Raw genomic sequence first — 14,304 nt, 5'->3', positions numbered from 1 at the left:
CCTGAATGTCCGTAACTCTTTGTATTTATTGTCTCATATTGTCCTAATTCAATTTGTCCAAATTATTATTACTCTAATTGTATTACTATTTTTATAACCATTTTATTACTATTAAACTTTTAAGAATTTTAAAAACAAGTGATTGGCGTTTTTAACATCCACGTCATTTCTCTGTCTTAAATTCATCCCATCATTTTTTCTGAAGCACTCACTTCATGCAACTGGAGATGAGTTCTGCTTTGGTGTCCCAAAAACCCCTCACTTTTTGGGTGAAAAATACATAGTTTGCCGCTCCGATAAGTGTATGTGTTAATGTGATCCTCAGCCTCATCAAATACCTTCTCTCCAACAGCATTCCAAGAAACAACTTATTAGTCTGATAGGCTGCAGTAATACACAGGAGCCTGGAGTGACTGGAAGCGTCCAAGGCCAGGTTGGACGGGGCTTGGAGCAACCGGGGATAGTGGAAGGTGTCGCTGTTCATGGCAGAGGGTGGAATGGGATGGGCTTCAAGGTCCCTTCCCACCCGGAACATTCCAGGATTTTATGAATGTCTCATCACTGCTTCCAGTGCCTGAGCACGACCAGGGAGTGAGACAAGATTTTTCCTGCGCTCGTTGACAGGGCTGAGGGAAGAACTCAGGAGAAACAACGGGGGCAGAGGGTGAGCGCCGGAAGAGGCCACACAGCCTGTCCTGCAGCACTCCCTCGTGTTCCTGCGGGGAACTGCAACGAGCCGGGACTGCCTGATCGCCCCTCTGAGAGTTGAGATCTTAAAAATCCATCATCTGCAGGGTCTCAAGGCTACAGATGTCCTGTTCCCCTCTGCATTCAGGATCTGCAAACGCTGACGTATGAGGCAGCTGCAAAAAGAAGTTGTCATGGACTTGGACAGGAATATCCTGCCAGGAACATAGGTTAGCTGCCTGCTGTTGTTGGAAATGTGATCAATAACAGAGATATTTGTCATAAAGAAAACTGAATGAGCAGAAAGCAGAGTATTTTTCACAACTTCCCTTGACTCACAGACTCTGGGGGCCTTTGTGATGCTTGTGACTAAGGAAGCTTTTGTATGCACAAAAGAGGTTGTTGGGGTTGATGGGAGGTTGAGAGATCCAGGACTGGGGACAGCGGGCGGTGCCGGACGGGGCTCGGTCGAGCTGTGTGGGGCTGTGATGTGAGTGCACGTGTGTGTGTGAGTGTTCCTCTGTGTGACGGACAGCGACAAACGTCGCTCCCAAGGGGGCGGAGGTGGCCGCAAATCAAATTCGGCAACGCCCAAAAGGGCGGCTCGGGCCGGAGGTGGCGGAACCGCTCGGACCGGGCTGCTGCCAGCACAAAAGATGGCGGGTCCGGGCAGAACTCACGTGATACCACACCTAAGAAGGCGGACATCACCGGAAGTTACTTCTTCCAGAACACAAGATGGCGGGTCCGGGCAGAACTCACGTGATACCACACCTAAGATGGCGGACATCACCGGAAGTGACTTCTGCCAGAACACAAGATGGCGGATTTCGGGCGGAACTCACCACACCTAAGATGGCGGCTTAGGCGGATGTTGCCCTTTCCAATATGGCGATGTTTCGCGCACGCGCTTTGAGTAGGGAGAAAATGGCGCCAAGAATGGACCCCGTGCCCAGAAAGAGGTCCCGGTGCGGACGGGGCTGTTGGTCAGCGGCGCCGCGGGCGAGCAGGAGGCGGCGGCAGGCAGTGGCGGGGCAGCCTCTGTGTCGGTCGCTGAGGCGAGAGGCCCCCTGAGCGGGCGCGGCGCGGGCCCGGCTCTGAGGGCCCCCCGCCGAACCCGAACCCCGGCCCCGCCCCGGTGAGCGGTGAGAGCGGCTGCTGCGTCAGGCCCTCGGAGAGATCCTTCATGGCCTCGGCCCGGGGAAGACACGAAACGAGAAGATGGTCGAGAAAATAACACAGAGCTTCTTCTGGACATGGTGGTGTTGGTCAAAGGCTCTGTGTCACCACAAGTCTGTAGAGCCCCTCTGAGGCAGACACCCCCCGAGGCCCCTGCTCTGGGCTGTTGTTCTGGGTCAGTGACAGTTTGTCCTGGTAATTGGTGTTGTCGAATGTCATTGCTGCAATATTCCTTCACACAGGGTGCCCTGTGCCAGCACTTACAGCCCCTATGCTCAGGAGTGATTAATTAAGGTCTTTTAGTCCTTGTTATTAATTCAAGTAAATAATTTCTGTAATTTTTAGCAATATACCTGGTCTGCTGCCCTTAATCCTGACAGGGTTGTACAGAGGTTTGATCACACCTCTAAAGCATTTTTTCTCCCCCAAACCCCAGTTATACCCACTGAGATCACACACAGGTGATGCCCTCAAACTCATGGGTTAATGTTAATTCTTGCCAAATTATGTTAAATTCCAGTGGATCTGTACCAAAAGATAGAAGCCCTGAAGTACAAATAGCTGTGCTGCAGGACCTGGTGGCAATGCTGTGCCTCTGCCAGGATCTGTTCAGGTGTTCCAGTGGACCATCGGGTCCATCTGCTGCTTTTGTACAGCCTTGTCATAGTTTGCCCCTGTATTTGAAACACAGCTATCCAGGCCATAACACCCTTCCTATTGAATGTCAGTCCCCAAACCCAAAAGGAAACGTGTGGTTTCAGACCTTTTGCTGAGTTTCTCAGACTGTCAGTGACAAACCATTATGAGAACCCAGTGAGACAGACATGGATTTATTTATAAAACCCAGTGAAAGAGACAGACATGGATTTATAAGTATAACTTAACTATTTTAATAACTCTTGTACAGTGCATGGTTATATCATTGTCTCCTTCGCTCAGTTACATCAATGTACAGTACTTTATAGCAATGTCTGCAGGCAGTACAAACAGAACAGATGCACAGCTCAGTCGCATGGAAATTTGTAAAAGTGACCTCTGCAGTAAGGTCTGCTGAGATATTTGTTTTGGGAAGTGCTCCTGTGGCTCCCAGCTTTACAGAGCTGTCCTGTACACTCCTGTTAAAATCCCAGATAACTGTAATTCCCTGTGATTTGCTTTCCTCTACACCCCAGCACTAGAAGGTGGGGTGTTTCCTAGCTCAACATTTGGTTTTATTTTCATTTTAGAAACTCTTTCACCTCCTGTGCTTGCCATCCTGCTTCCCTTCACCCTCTTCCAGAGCCAGGGCTTCTCAGGAGGATTGTCCTCTTCATCCCTCCCTGACAAGGTGAGTGCCCTTCTCAGATCCCAGCAGGGCTGTGACTAAACCCAGGATCCCCCCCTGCCTGCACCCTAATTCTGCTGGTGCCAGCAGCATCCTCTTTCAGATGAAGAAAACAGATTATCCATGGGAGACAGTCAGGAATAAAGCCAAAACTGAGGTGCATTGGTGCTCTCAGATTGAGACACGAGTTCCCCGATGCTGTGTTAAAGCTTTTTCCATTAGATGTGCAAGGACAGACACAAATCTGGGCAAAGACTGAGCAGTGCTGAGAGAGAAAAGCCAACTGTCCCTGGGCTGTGGGCAGCTCTGGAGCTGTGTTTGCTTCACTGCTTTGCAATCAGGTTGGTCTTCAGTTAAACAGAGATAGAAATGCAATGTGCCAAACTTGCTGTGGACAGGAACTACGCTGCTTGCTTGAGTTTTGAAATTCTGAGTAAATTTTGGAAGCATAATCACTAATTCTGCCTCTAGGGAAGAGATTTTCCTCACTCCCTATTTACAGATTGTTATATATCAATGCACATAACTTTATGAAGGAAAACAGGAAGTCAAGAGCAACATCCTGTGCTAAATTAGATTTTTTTTCCTTGTGCCCATTTGTTTGGAGTTAAACCTGCCCTTCCCAGTGTGCTTTGGGGTTTCAGCTATTTGGGAATCATTTCAGCTGACTTTCTACAGTGAAAACGTGAAGGTGGGGACGAGTGACCAACACCCTGGCAAGGGCTGTGGGCGTGCCTGGGACGGGAACAAATGGTCAGGGCTTATCTTCTCCTGGTTTGAGGCCTGGTTTGGCAGCCCCACAACATTGCAGGGCAGGATCAGCAGCCCAGGGAAGGGCTGCACAGCTGCCCTGAGCCCAGGCCTGTGCATCAGCAGCAGTGGGCAGGTGGAGCTCACCTATGTCCACGTTCAGATCCCTTTGTTTGTCACTCCTGCTCCTTTCTAGGCACTGAGAGCTCATTTCAGAGACAGCACCAACTGGTCTGTGGATTTAAGGAAGCAGCCAGACTTTGGGAATGTGTGTTGCCATTCCAGCCTTGTCCGGTGAGGGGGCACAGGGGCACAGGAGGGGGACAGGGAGTTGTCACCGGGCTGTGCTCATGGGCTGCAGGGGACACCTGCACTGAGGAGGAAATGGAAATGGGGCTGCCTTAGGCTGCCCAGAGTGGTCTTTACTCCCCATCCCTGCAAGTGTCCAAGGCCAGGCTGGACAGGATTTGAACCACTTGGGCTTGGGAAAGGCGTCCCTGCCCATGATGGCGGTGGGACAGGATGAGCTTTAATGTCCTTTCCTTCAACCCAAAGCACTGCAGGGTTGTTCCTGCAGCCTCATTCCCGTGGTGCAGGCTCCAGGCCCTGAGCTGGCCCCTCCTGAGCTGTGTGCCAGGCCTGCTCTGCCAGCAAGGGCTGGGAGCAGGGACAGCCCTTGGAGAAAAGCTCTGGGGGTCTTTGTTTGAATCCAGCCCTTGTCGTACATCCAGCCCCGAGGGAATCCTGCTCCGATCGCATGCACGGAAAATTTCAGTATAAAATATATAGTTATAAAAAAAATACTTCATGCAAAATTAAAACACCTTTCCCAGTGGGATATGGTCTTATTGTCAACCCTTCCCAACAGTGTTTGAGGAATTGTCACTCTGATGGCAGCTGGAGCCCAAGGGGAGCTCTGCTGCCTCCGGCCTGGGCCGGGAATCATTGCTTTTGTTCCCTTTTTTTTCTGCACTACTTAGGGCTAAGAGCTGAAATAAAGCAGAGAGACTTTAATTAGCAGAATCAATCCTTTCCTGGCGGCGCTTCATGATTTCTTGGAGCTCTGACTCCCCTCTGCTTTTCTGGAATGGAAACAAAACAGGAAGTTTGGGTTTGAACTTCAAGCTGTAGTTAAATTACAGTATTCAGTGAATGCTCTGGGAGTAGAGCTAGTTTCAAAGGGATGGGTGATGTCAGTAAAAAGCAGATTAATTAGTGGAAACAGGGGGATCTTGTGGATTTGGGGCCTTTTAGCTTAAAAGGCATTTCAGAATTTTTACGTGTCTTTTATTGCTTGTGTAGGTTTGGTTGCATTTTTTTCCCCCCAGTTGTGTTTCTTAAAATGCCTGTTTAATGAGCTGACACTGCTGGTACAGCCCCCCATTCCAGCAGGAATTATCCAGAAAAACACTCACCTCCAGCTGGTTTTTCTCCACCGTGATCTTGCTGTACACTCTGTTCCCCTCATCACCACACACCTTCTTCAGCTCCTCTCTGTTGAGGGAGAAGAGCTGAGCTCCGGTGAGGATGCCCAGGTGTTCCACGGTCCTGGGGAGACACAAAGTGGGGGATGATGGTTGTGCTGCAGTGGCCTCGTGCCAGAGGTGAGGAGTGGGAGATGGGAGGCTGGGAGCTGCACTGGGGTCGTATCACAGGGCCCTGGGGCTGTGCCAGGCTGGCAGCTGTGATTCCAGTGGCATCTCAGGCCCTGGGTTTGATTTGTGGATTGTTTTTCTCCAAGAAAATGTTTATAAGAAAGAAAAGGAGTGAGTTTGGACTCTGAACATCCTGGTTCTAGAGCCTGGGTTTAATAGGGTTGAAATCTAATTTACAACACGGGCTCTGTAGGTAAATCCCAGTGACTTGTCCCAGGTGAGATGGTGCCAGCAGCCTCCCCAGCTCCTTCTCCAGGGAAGGATGAGCGTTTCATGTGGCAACAGAGCAAATCTTACTCTTTGCTGAATGACTTAGCCTCTAGCCAGGCTTTGACTTCTTCAGTGCTGGATTCAAAGGTGAGGGGCACAAAAACTTGCTGAGGCTTTTCCACTTTGAAATTCCTGTGGGGAGGCTGAATTTTATTGTTTGTGATCTTCTTTAGCAGCTCGTCATTCAGCTCATCCATTTGGTGAATAAGTTCTGCAGAAACAGGTAGGGAATGAAATCAAATCTTCAGTCAAAAATCCCATTAAATGTGTTGGTGGGGAAATTGTAAGGAAAATGGGGGTGTGGCTCAGCAATCTTATTTAAATTCAGGCCAGAAAAGTGGTTCCCCTTTTCCTGAGCCCCTGTGTTGCCATTTATTTTCCTCCCATCACCCTTTGGCTGTTGCCTGATCTGGAAGGACAGATCTGTGAGAATCTACAATTGGAGAGTTGGGATTGAGACCTTTTCAGTCCTCTCTGCTACTTATACTCAGTGATTTGCTGATCCCAGAGCTCCAGGCTTTGCTCCACAGTGGAACAGAAGCAGCAGGAAGCCCAAACTGGGAGTGAGGAACACACTCATGATGAGATGAGCTTGAAGGTCCCTGTGATTCTGGGAAAACTCCAGGGACACTTCATCCAGTGTAACTTTCCCCATGAAACTCCTGAGGACTGTGGAGAATAACTCGGTGTTATGAAAGATTCGTGTCCTTGTATTGAGGGGCTTTCCATCGTCCCAAAAGGGCTCCTGCTTCCAAGAGTGGACAGGGTGGGATAAGGGGTGAGGAGAGTGGGGCCCCTGGTCCCTCTCCTGCTCTGTGACCCCCACAACATGTCCAGGGTGAAGGAGGGATCTCCTCTTTGGCTGGGAATTCTGTGGAACCACATAAAGGAACCAGCCAGGCAGGCACTACATGTGTGGCAGGATATGAGCAAAAGGAAAGGAGAGAAAGGGATTGACCTGAGGTCTTCCTTAGACACATTTAAATGCTTTGGAAGAAAAAGGCCTTGGGAGGAGGAGGAGGAAGGTCAAGCTGGAGGAAGGAGGATTGGGGTGATCACTTATTGCCCTGCTTGTCCCGGGCAGCCGAAGAGCCTGGGAGGTTCACAAGCTCCAGGGCTGCTCTCTTGGCTCTTGTCCTACCTGCAGTGGCCTCCAGACCTGGTGCTGTTCTATTTCTGATCACTGAAGGGTGCAGGGGAGCCCCTTGGGTAGGTCTGGTCCCCAGAGTACCCAACCCCAGGGGACCCCAGCGTGGGACACAGGGTGGGACACACACGTACGTTCTTTGGCGTCCTGTGTAGAGTTGCGTGATAACATCTCACTGCCCCACTTATCCCCGGCGTAGCTGGCAGGCAGCTTGTGAGTTGGACTGGATGGGCCATAACCTCTGGGGCTCAGGTCTCCTTTGTACCTCTGGTTAGACTGCTTAGAAAGGGGGGGACAAAAAAAAAAAGTAAGACTTTTTTCCTGCCATTTTTCATTTGCATTTAAGAGACAAACTGCCATGTTGTCCTTGTGCTGATGTGGGGCTGGTGACACCTCAGGTGGAGCAGTATGGAAGAAGTTAATTTCTGGGAATGAAGAACCCAAAGCAAAGTCTGAAGTTTGCTTGAGGGAATCCTAGACATGCCAAACATGTACAGTCCCACTGGAAGGCAAAGCCTCAATGTTCCATAGCTGGGATGTGAAGCGTGACCATTGCCAAGGGCCTGGAGCAGACTGGGAAGTGTTTTGACATTTTGATTAAACTATCCAGAAGCTTGCTGGGCCCTCTTTGGCTTTGTCCAAACTCTGCAATACCAAAATTGGGAAGCAATTCCATGTTTTCCTAGGGTGTTCAGAACACTCCAGCTCCACATTTCTGGAGTGCAAGTTGCAGTATTCACTTAATTCTCACTTAAATGGCATTTCCATCTGCCTCCACTGGAGTGATGTATTCCTGCTGCTGAACTGAACTGGGTGAGGGAAATGTCCATCTTTAATTTAATCCCCAGCAAAAAGCTTGACATGGAAAAATTTGGAAGACAGGAGGCTGCTGCACAAATGGGAAGGATAGGCCTTATTTGGGAAGGTGATCATGGCAAAATGGGAGTTTTATCATAGGAGATTCAGGAATCTCCTGACTTTGTCTACTTCTGAGGGTTCATCCTGACTTGTGCATAGTATCCTAAGAAATCCAGGGAGGTCAAATGACAAGATTATTCCCAGAGGCAGATTGTGCCCTGCAGCTGGTGCCAGTCAGGTACCACCTGACTACAGACCTGTTCAAGCTCTTCCAGTGTCACCACATCCAGGATATTGTATGGAACGTAACCAGCCTGCCCACTCCGGTTCAGCAACTTCCACCATTGCTTATTATCTTCCAACACCTGAGAGAGGGACAAAAATGAATCTGCTAGTGGGAACATGGGATTTCAGGCATATAGAACCAGGATAAAGTGGGGATGGACCACCCAGAAGGTGAAGTTGCCAGGAGGACATCACTGAGGCCAGGAGCTCTGATTAGATCTGCTGCTCTCAGATGTAATCCAGGATTGAAACTTTTCCTGGAAGGCATCAGAATTTATCATAAGGGTGAAGAGGAGAGTGCTTCCAGGTGCTGAAGAACTCATACTTGCTATGTAATGTCCCTGTTTCTCCAGATCTTTTTTTTCCAATGACTGAGTTTCTGTTGCCTTTTTGTGTTAAAATAAATAAATAAATTTTTTTTAAAAGCTACATTTTGCACAGAAACCTTTTCCCCAGGTCACAGATCAGTGTTAGCCCAAGTAATGTCCCACGTTCTCTAGCTGCAGGAAGAGAAAGGTTATGAAAAAGGTATATTTTCAGAGAAAACAATTCCTCATGGAGGGGGAAGTGGTAATAAGGAGCACAGACCCAGGAGGGGATGAGCAGAGCAGGACAGGGAGTTGTTGTTCTCCCTCCTCACCATGGTTCGGATGGGACCGATGTGTTTGAGCTGAGGAGGTGACACAGCCCAGCACAGGCAGCCTGTGCCAGCTTGGATTGGAGCAAAGCTCTGGGTCACTGCTCACACACCACCAGGGGAAATGGGATTGGTGCTGGCTGCTCTCCTGAGCTCTCTGCTGCCCCTGGGAAGGGGAGGGGACACACCTTTCCCAGGAGTGCTCACATACCTCCAGGATTTCATCCTTCAGCACCGAGAGCTCGTTGGCGTTTCGCGCAGTGAAATCGTAGCGGATTTTGGCAAATCTCCTGGGCACAGCCACTCCCTGGGCCTCGAAATTCCTGCAGGAGAGAAAAGCTGGAGTTTTAGTGGAGGCCCATCCAATTACAAGGCCAAGAAAATTGAAATTGGAGAAGAGAAATTATCCTTTCCCTGTTCCACACTGCATCTCTACCACCTGATGTTCCTACCAGGACCAGTGATAGGGTAAAAATGAGAAAAAAATTTATTATTTTGCTGATATAAGTGTATTTAAGGTCTTTTGCTGTGGATTTAAATTCTTGTAGTAAAGCTTATAAATCTTTTAGACTAGAACAGAAAACCATGGAAAAACAGTCTGGCTTGAGGGTTTTTTTCCCAGACTAGAGCTGATGACAGAAAAATGGATGGTCAGCTGAAACCTTGACTCAAATCCCTGCAAAGTGTTCTGTCAAGTCACGACAGAGGATTCATGTGGAAGTCTGGAAGAGTTTGGTGACACTCAGAGATGTGACAATTTTCAAGGTGTGAGCTCATGTAAACAAGGAAGTAGATGGAGCCTCTAAACTCTGAACTAAAAGTACTTAGATGAAGGTTTTGTACCAAGGAATAACTGGTGATGGAAAATGAGCATTGAAGCTGTTGAAAGGTGGAAGAGCCATCTTTCCCTTGGGAAAAAGCCTGAGGCAAAAGAGTGGCCTGGTTGGTTCTGGGTTTGGAAGTGAACTTTCCGAGACTTCTAAAGAAAGGGAAGGGGTTTTTCTCCATTTTCTAGAATTCTTCTCATTAAGAAGAGTTGTCTGAACCCAGCACCTGTCAGTTGCCTGGGGGAGAGGTGGGCAGGACTGAAATATATTCTTTTATTCAGCCTCTAATCAGTGGGGTTGCCTTTGGTTGTGTCTAAAGCCAAGGGGTAGCTGCTGTCTCCAGTGAAACAAAGCTCCTTCTTCAGCTGAAATGTTTTCCAGCAGCACTGGGAGCTTGGGCCGCTCTTCCCTGGCCCTGTGTTTCCAACAGGGCAAGGTTTGTGTGCGCCCTTCCCTTAGGGCAGATTCCCCCTGTAGGCAGCTTCTGTCTGTGCAGCCTGTGGTGGCTTTGGGATGAGTGGAGAGATCCTCAAGGGTGTCTAGAGGAGGCCAGGAAGGGCCAGGAAGTGCTCCAAGGGCTGGAGCATTACACAGACAGGCTGGAAGAACTGGGAATGTTCAACCTGGAGAAGAGAAAGTTCCAGGGAACACTTAGAGCCCTTTCAAGTGCCTAAGGAGACTCCAAGAGAGCTGGAGAGGGACTTTGGGGAAGAGGCTGGAGTGACAGGACAAGGGGGAATGGCTTCCCACTGCCAAAGGATGGGTTTAGATGCATATTGGGAAGAAATTCTTCCCTCTGAGGGTGGGGAGGCCCTGGCACAGGTTGCCCAGAATAGATGGCTGCCCCATCCTAGGAAGTGTTCAAGGCTAGGTTGGACAGAGCTTGGAGCAACCTGAGATAGCAGAAGGTGGCCCTGGCCCTGGCAGGGGGTTGGAACTGGGTAATCTTTAAGGTCCCGTCCCACCCAATCCATTCTGTAATTCCATGATTCCAATGTTTTTACACCTGTGGAGAGCCAAAGCACAGTGCAGCACCTTTGGCACCTGATCCTGAAAGTCACTTTGGTGGGCTGATGTTGGGAAACAAAACCTATGGATGGACTGATGAAGTCAGCCAATATTTTTGTCTCCTGCGGTGGAAAACACCTGGGATTCCTTTCCTTGCAGAGCTGCAGGGGGTTAAACAGCAGACAATGCTCATAGGAATAATCCCTCAGCTGATCTTTATCTTCTCTTGGAGGTTATTAATAGTGGTAGGGAGTTGTCTCCAGGATGCCCAAACTTCCCAGTGTCACCGTATGTGTCCATGAGGTCCAAGGTAGGAGCTGAAGCTCCAGGGGTGCAGATCCATTACCTATTTCCGTGTGGAGTGACATTCTGTTTGAAGGCATCCCCAGGCTGTGTCTGCTCAGCCGTCTGGCCACGCTTGAGTGAGGAGTTCCGGTAAGGATATCCATTGGCTGAGGAGAGCTGGAAAGGCAGACATGGAGTCAGTGTTACCAGGAAAGGGGAAAGCTGATCAGAGAAAAGGAGAAGCATATAGTGGGAGATGAGTCATGGCCTGGCAGCTTTTGGTCAAGATGTTCTTCAGGGAAGCCTGTGTCCCTGGAGCTCAGTGACATTGTAGGGTCCTGTTGCCTTGAGTTGGGAGAGGCTGATTATTGCTGCCCTCTTCCAGCCTCACAATTTGCTTTCCATATTTAATGCTCTGGTTGTTGGAGCGACCAGATCCAACTGAGTTTTGATCCAACTACTTGTTGTACACCACCACACCCCCCTCAGCTCGATCTCTATGGAAAAGGGGGAGGGAGAGGGAAGAGAGGATCCCCAGGGACACAGGACTAACCTCCTCTTGCAAATGTCCGATGTCAATTTCCCAGGGAGCTCCACGGAAGATTTCTGTGGGTGGTTCCCAGCCATTGCGGAATTTGGGGATGTAGGTGGGGATGTTCGCGTCTCGGGGCCACTCGGCTCTAGGACACAAAGTGGGAATATCAGGTGACATTCACAGGAATGAGTCTTTGGGAACATCCTCTCAAAGGAGAAGCAGGAGCATCAGGGCATCCAAGCATCCCCTCTGCCTGGGGAGCCTGGGGAGATGGCAGCTCTGTCCTCACCTGGATCTGGTCCATGTCTCCCCCAGGGAATCCCAGAGGTTTATCTCTTTGGGTGTCAGGTGCCCTCTCAGGAAATCGGTGGCATCTTTAGAAAGCAGTGGGCTGAGGACAGACCGGGCCAGCTCGGGGCCACCACAGCTATTGATGATCTGGGTCACACACAAACCACACAAAGAGGAGAGAACTTGCAACGGTCAAAGTGTCAAACCAGGGACACACAGAGGAGCAGGAATCAAAGTCAAAGCTGATTCTTGGATCAGCTCAGTCACCTCAAGAAACACCAACCTAAATCTTTGAAGGAGACTGGACAGTTCAGGGGAACATGAAATTTTTTTAGATTGGAGTCAAAGATCTGATCTATAAATGAGCTGTTGCTACAGACAAGTGAAGTGTCACAAGCTGACACTTGAAAAAATGGAAAGTATCTTTCTATTCCTGTGTCCCTTCTGGCTCCTTTTCCAAGTTGGGATTTCTGCTTCCAAGCCTTTTTAGTGCAAATACTGAGCTGTGTTTGCCTGAAGGTGAGACCAGACAGATTCCCCGTGGGAACCCCAGCTCACTGCCCCTTTTGCTCACAGTAATGCTTTATTGATTGGATGGAAAAATTCATATTTGCTGGGCTTCCTGTATCTACTTTAAGCTGCAAACCAGATCAGAGGCCAGGAACAACCAGCATCACTTCTGGAAGTTCCTGAGAAAGCTGTGGCCAGGTGTGAGCAGTTTTCTAACCCTTCTGCACAATCTGTCTGCTTGTAGGTGTGAAGTAGAAATAAAATGGGAGTTCCCAGTGAGACCTGGAAATAAGATTTACCAGTTCCAGTGGCCCAAACAGGAAATGCACCAGCTCCGAAGCGCTGGGGTTCTGGATGTGCTTCCTCAGTTTGGCCTGGAAAGAGAAACACAGTTTAACCCTAACCTGAGTGTTCCTTCTCTTCTCTGTCACATGGTGGGAGTGTTGCTGACTGATGAGAAGAGTAAGGGATGGAGGAGTAGGAATAATTTATTTTAATTTTGTGTCCATTTCTAATTCCTGATGAATTTTTGGATGTGTGGAGTACCCTCTCTGTTAAATCAGTGCCTTGGAAGGTAATTGTGGAACAGGCACACAAAACCTTGGCTTATTTTGAAAGTCCTAGGGAGGAAAGGTCAGGGTTATGGTTGCTTCTGCCTCTTTCAGGGTTGAGAATCCCATTAGTTCTATGAATGAAAACAACAGGATGGGTGTTTTGAGGGTCCCTTTGCAATTGCTGACAAGGGAAAGTCTCCACCGAGCTCTTGCCTGTGGCAGCTGGAGCTGCCGTGGCCACTGAAAGGCTCCAAATCCAGTTGTGTTTGAGGTGAACTCTGGCAGAATGGAGGAGCAAACACTTGGGATTAATTTACTGTAAGAACTGGGTTTTGGTAGCAGCAATCAGCAGAGCTGTGGTGAGAAACCTCTCCATTTTGTGCTTCCATTCAAGATCCTTCTCCTGTCCTGGGCTCCTGGCACTGCTGCCATGAGAGACAGGCTCCCTGCTCCTACAGAAATGCAAAGCATTTGAAATGCTGGAGATTAAGCATTAATGTGGAGTGGGAAGTGAGAAACAACTGCTGGCAGCAGGGTGACCCAGTGAATGGGCACTTCCCAAGGATTTAGCAGCTATGTGGTGAGGAATGTGGCACGGATCCACCATGGAGTCCCAGCTCTGCTCCACACTCAATCCTGGGCTCTTGCCAGGAGATAAACTGTTCCTTCTGATCCTGAGCAGGCACAAATTATCCATATTTACTTCTAAAAGAAAAGGCTGGAGCTTGGTGTCCTGCAAACCCCACCTCTGGGGTTTTCTTATTAATGACTGCCCAGGAAGGAGCTTGGATGATGTGTTTGCTGGACAAGTTTGGTCACAACAGACAGAATTCCTGCTGCCTTATTATCTTCCCTGTCTCTTGTGTTTCACTGAGCAGAGCTGGTAGCACTGGGAACATCTTTATCTCTTTCTTTTCATCCCCTTCACAATACAGAGGGTCTGGCAGGGGAGAGAGGGGTCAGGAGTATTGGGGCAATGGGGGACTTCAGTTACTGTCAAGCAGAGATTCCCCAGGCCTGGATCTGAAAAGATCTGGGCACTGCAACCCTCTGGCTGCTCTGTCCCTTCCTGGACTTGGTGCTTCTAGTTTTGGTTTAACAGCTTGTCCCAGAAAAACTGCACAAGCCTGACACAATGTTTGTCCTGAGTTCTGAAGAACCTGGAATTCACACTGTTGTCCCTTGTCAGTGTTTTCCATTCAAGTTTCACTTTAAACACTCACTGCTGGGATTCACAGGGAAAAGAAAACTCTGTCCCTGCATGGGATAGAAACTCCTCTGTGTCTTACCAAGAGGTTAAAAGCCAGTTTGGTTTTCTGGAAGCAGTCGATGAACTCAGCCTCACTCGGGGGTCTTGCTCGGAGGGTCAGCATTCCCTCTGCCAGGTGAAGGGGCAGAGAAGGACACGTTAGTGAGAGCATCCCCTTTGGGAAGCTTCCATCTGCCTGCCATGCAGAAGGCACAGCAGAAATGGGTGTTGAGACCAGAACTACTGAAAATCA

The 14,304-nt window shown here is 49.1% G+C and overlaps 1 protein-coding gene across 1 annotated transcript in view; it reads right to left on the bottom strand.

Annotated features, from left to right (window-relative positions):
- Positions 1–2,732: 2,732 nt before the first annotated feature.
- The window catches only part of EPS8L2 (EPS8 like 2), a 48,984-nt gene continuing 37,412 nt past the window's right edge, over positions 2,733–14,304 (bottom strand). The window contains exons 11-21 of the mRNA XM_036385076.2: positions 14,092–14,180; positions 12,548–12,622; positions 11,737–11,885; positions 11,466–11,592; positions 10,974–11,089; positions 9,004–9,115; positions 8,128–8,235; positions 7,147–7,288; positions 5,893–6,076; positions 5,356–5,488; positions 2,733–5,022 (exon numbers count right to left, since the gene is read on the bottom strand). Of these exons, the coding sequence (XP_036240969.1) occupies positions 4,951–5,022; positions 5,356–5,488; positions 5,893–6,076; positions 7,147–7,288; positions 8,128–8,235; positions 9,004–9,115; positions 10,974–11,089; positions 11,466–11,592; positions 11,737–11,885; positions 12,548–12,622; positions 14,092–14,180 (1,307 nt within the window). The 3' untranslated portion in view covers positions 2,733–4,950. The remainder of the gene's footprint in view (positions 5,023–5,355; positions 5,489–5,892; positions 6,077–7,146; positions 7,289–8,127; positions 8,236–9,003; positions 9,116–10,973; positions 11,090–11,465; positions 11,593–11,736; positions 11,886–12,547; positions 12,623–14,091; positions 14,181–14,304) is intronic.

This window comes from Molothrus ater, chromosome 6 (assembly GCF_012460135.2).
Source record: "Molothrus ater isolate BHLD 08-10-18 breed brown headed cowbird chromosome 6, BPBGC_Mater_1.1, whole genome shotgun sequence".
Classification (NCBI taxonomy): Eukaryota; Metazoa; Chordata; class Aves; order Passeriformes; family Icteridae; genus Molothrus; species Molothrus ater.
Note: the sequence above shows the minus strand (reverse complement) of the source record. Positions and strands in the feature narration are given on the sequence as shown.